Source organism: Elephantulus edwardii, unplaced genomic scaffold, assembly GCF_000299155.1.
Source record: "Elephantulus edwardii isolate Elephantulus edwardi_28Jun2011 unplaced genomic scaffold, EleEdw1.0 scaffold00088, whole genome shotgun sequence".
NCBI classification, from domain to species: domain Eukaryota; kingdom Metazoa; phylum Chordata; class Mammalia; order Macroscelidea; family Macroscelididae; genus Elephantulus; species Elephantulus edwardii.
Window position 1 is genome coordinate 10585570 of NW_006399838.1, and position 4285 is coordinate 10589854.

A 4285-nucleotide genomic window follows, 5' to 3' on the forward strand; every position below is an offset into this window, starting at 1 on the left:
CCAGGCCGGCGTCGGGGCGCAGCGCGCGGAAGTATGCGCAGGGCCCCCTCTCGGGCCCGGGCACTCGCGGCGAGCCGGCCTCGGAAAAGTTTGGCTTTGGCAGCGGCGGCGAGGACTGCGCGCCCCGCAGCGCGCGGCGGCTGAGGCTCCGGCCCCTTCCCCTCCGGCCCCACGGCTGCGTCTCGCGTGCGCCCCGAATGCTGCTCCCGGCCGCCCCCTGACGCGCTCGCTCGGCCAGAAGGCAGGACGAGGCGGCCCCGGCGGGACGATGGGCAACGGGATGTGCTCGCGCAAGCAGAAGCGGGTCGTGCAGACGCTGCTGCTGCTCGCCGTGGTGGTCGCCTTCCTCTACGGGGCGATGCTCTACTACGAGCTGCAGGCGCAGCTGCGGAAAGCCGAGGCGGTGGCGCTCAAGTACCAGCAGCACCAGGAGTCCCTCTCCGCCCAGCTTCAAGGTACGTGGATCGGGACTCCCCAACCCCCGCGCCGCACGCTCCTGCGGGAGAAGTGGCCTCGGGGAGCCCTTGGCACTGCACGTCCAACCTCTGACCAACCCTGGTGCATCAGGGGCGGGCACTGCAGGGCTGACCCCCAGTTATGCCTGGGGAGGTGACTGCCTCATCTTCTCGTTTCCTGCTCCTGGGATGTTTTGTGAAATGGATGGCACTTTTACCTGGCCAAGTCTGGCGCCTTTGGCGTGCGATCCATTCTGAATCCCAACACTCTGACACTTGTCAAAGGCCCACCTGGAACCTGGGCAGGCGCACCAGGGGCCCTCCCACCTCTCTGCCAGCCCAAGCTCTGAGGGGCACCGGGCTCCTGGCTTCTAAGTATTTGATTTCCAGTTGACTTGGCCAGTGGCCTGAGAAACGGGGAGTTTGTTAGCGATTTCTCAAACAGTGCTTTTTGCACATTAAGCCGTGGCACAGCAGCGCAATGGGATGGCCCGGTTGGATGGTACCGAGGAGACTGCTAGTTTCTTACCCACTTAACTTAGTAAAGTGACTTTAAGAATGCTGGATGTGTTCAAGGAGTCGACGCTCTGCTTACTGTTCACTAACCTGCAGGCATGCCTTGGGGAAAAAGGATACGTTTGGCTTCCCCAGTAGCTCTTAGTTTTTCACAGAGGGGTTTGCCGGTGTTAACCAATTACCACTGATGAGGAGAAACAAGCATTTTCGCATTGTCAGACTGCGGCGAACACAGCAGGACTGGGTGATGGAGAAACACTTCAAACTCACAACTTTCTGTTTTGAAATCTCAGTGTAAATTTCAGAAGCAACTGATGGATGGTTACAAAATAAGCCCAGTCAGTGTGTTAAAGGCACAGACAGCACAGTTTTTAAAGCACCTCCTGGTACTTGGGCTACTTTTTAGTATATTTATAACTCCTGGCCAAAATATAATACTAATAAAAGCTATGCATCGTGTAAATGTTGACAATTTTTTGATACTGTAACTAGTTTATTTTATATTACTAGCAAGACACAAGTTGTTTGGATATTTCTCTCTTTTCTGTGTGTGTGTATATATACAAATATAAAACAGATGCATTTTTGATGCTTCAGCTATTCTGAGTGTTTTGGTAGTTTAAAAAAAATTACGATGAACAAAATGAAGACCAGGCAATTGCTGGATCTGTTTTGCGTTTCCCGATTTAGGAGATAGGGAAATATTTTTAGCTTTCTGAAGCTACATAGCTGCAGGCAATGAAAATACCGTGAGTTGGGCTTGTTTCGATAGCAAATCCTATTTTGGTAATCTTAATTTTTTTTTTTTTCCTCTCTTTAATGTTGAGATTTACTCATGTGGATGAAATTTACCATGTTGTTGAAATACACATTTGGTGTGAGAAGAGTGAATGTTTATTTAATTTTCTTATTTACAGTCGTCAGTGCCATGTGGAGTTTAGTGCAGTTAGACATAGGGGGAAATGCGGTGTCTAGTAAAAAAGGAAACAAACTCGAACTCAGGGCCAGCGAGTCATAACTGACTCACAGCTGACCTTCAGGAGTTGTTCAGAGGCTTCATGCTGAAGGAGATTGCCCATTTTTCTCTTATGAAGCCATAGATAGTCTTTGAGTCAACAATAAGAGTCCCTACGGGCTTTCCAGATTTGAGGGAAAGTGGAGGGGTGTGTGGTGGAGGGTATGAAGTTGTGCCCTGCTCTTTTTTAGGAACCCATGAGGCCAATGTCATGTGCATCCGTGTATCTTCAGCACGAAGTATGTGACCTTCAGGGGGGACAGTCAAATAACATCATTCTAAAGTCATGTGGAAATATTGATCCTAGCATCTTTTTCCTGTTTTCTCAGATTTCACTACTACGTCTGTATAGTGAAAACCAAAGAAAATAACACAGATTTAAAAAGGGGGGAAAGAAAAGTGCTCCACACTCATTACCTCAAACTGCCAGGGCTGCCTGGAACTTGTTAAGTGAAGTCCTGACTTCTGAATCATGACCTTTATTTAGAGTATTTCATCTTGAAAATCAGTCTTAAGTACCTTTGTCTATTTTTGGTGATGGCTTTGAGGGCGGTGGGATGGAAGGAGGAGTCCCTGCGTGGTACAGGTGGTGAACAGACTTGAACAGACTTGCCTGCTGAACAGAAAGTTAGAGGTTCTAGTTCACGCCTACCTGCCTGAGAGGAAGACCATCAGTCTAATCCTGAAAAATTGTTTTTTGAAAACCTAGTAAAGTACAGCGCTGCTCTGATACACACGAGGTCACCCTAAATCAATTGATTTGCTGGCAAATGGTTTTTAGGAGGAAAGGAAAGTTGTGGTAATTGCTGGTGATGTTGATTGCTTTCGAGTTGAGTACTACTCATAACAACCCTATGAACAAAAGGCCTGTAGCCTTTCTATACCTATTGTCATTTATCAAAGTTCATACATTTTCCAGAGGCATGTTGTTTAGGAAATGGATACCACTCCTGCTTCCAAATATTTGGTGTTTTGGTCTGTGAGGGGATTGCCTAGTTTTACCATTATGCCTTATGGAGATTGATCAGGTCAAGTAACACATTTTGGGAGTCTCACGACCATCAAAGAAGCATCAGTTCACAGTAGGATGTGTCCTTTGGGGCCTGAGATTTCTGCACTAGTCCTAGCAGGCCCTTCAGAGGCACATTTTGTTTTGCTGAAGGAGGTACACGTCGTAGCTACTTTGAAATGCGTGGATTTTGCAACCAGTTCTTCATTTTCTCTTTTGCCATTTCCTTCTGCTTTATGGTCTTGCAGTTAGAATGTGATAATTCATGGGCAGTATCACCAGAAGAAGATAGTTTCTCTTTCTCACGACGGATTATCACTCACTACTGACCTCTGGTTTCTGTTGCATCTGTTTTGGGTTCCATGTCGGAGAGCATTCAAGGAGAGTTTTCTGTTGACGGACAGATGGACTTCCTCTTTCCAGTGACAAATGGCCTTTTACAGAGCAGGACAGGCCCCCGCCTAAAAGGATTGGTCTTATTAACATCGGACTCTCCGTTCTTAAGACTCGTTCATTTAGGCGGGATTATTTGACCTGGCTTGGATTAAGATCAGAGTTCATTATGAGTGACCTACTTTAGGAAAAATACGCTTGGGCAAGTTTTAGGCTTGTGGTGTTGGAGGTATGCATATGTGAAGTGAACATATTTAGGTCATCTTCAGTTTAGAAATGAGTTGTACTCCAGAGCTTAGCTTGTAAGTAGGTTACTTCTAACCCCCTGTGCATTCTGTTGCAGGGAGGCGGGAAGCCACTGTCTTTGAATAAATTCCAATCTTGTAGAAAGTTCTATACATAGGAGGTGGGAGGCAGAAGAGTTGTGTGGGGGAATCTTCCACTGCTAGTCAATTCAGTACCCACTAAAATCAAGTCTCCGTGTGTTTGAATATGCATCTTTCTCTCATCTTGCACCTGAAATATACTGAGGCGTGAGGAAGGTCACATACTGGTGGCAGAAGTAGTCATAACATTGATTTTGGTCAACACAGTTATTGGTTAGTGTTTAAATTTTTTCCCCCTGCTTTCAAGTGAGCCATGCCCTGTTTCGTTATCTGCACACTACTTCTCAACCTTGGCTGTCCGTTAGAATCATCTTCAGAGCTTCCAGAGGAATTAAATCCCAATTATGCGGGTCGAACCTCCGAATTGGTAATGTTTAAAGCTCCCCAGATGATGCCAGTTTGCAGCCAAGGTCATGAATCACAGCTTTATAATCTTAAAACTGAAACACTTCACACTTTAATTGTCCTGAACGTGCCTGTTTTGAAAGACATTTGAGCTTTGGGGTGGTGG

At 46.8% G+C, this 4285-nt stretch overlaps 1 protein-coding gene across 1 annotated transcript in view; it reads left to right on the forward strand.

Moving 5' to 3' along the window:
• Positions 1-268: 268 nt before the first annotated feature.
• The window catches only part of GOLIM4 (golgi integral membrane protein 4), a 116848-nt gene continuing 112831 nt past the window's right edge, over positions 269-4285 (forward strand). Inside the window, exon 1 of the mRNA XM_006890387.1 lies at positions 269-455. Within this exon, the coding sequence (XP_006890449.1) occupies positions 269-455 (187 nt within the window). The remainder of the gene's footprint in view (positions 456-4285) is intronic.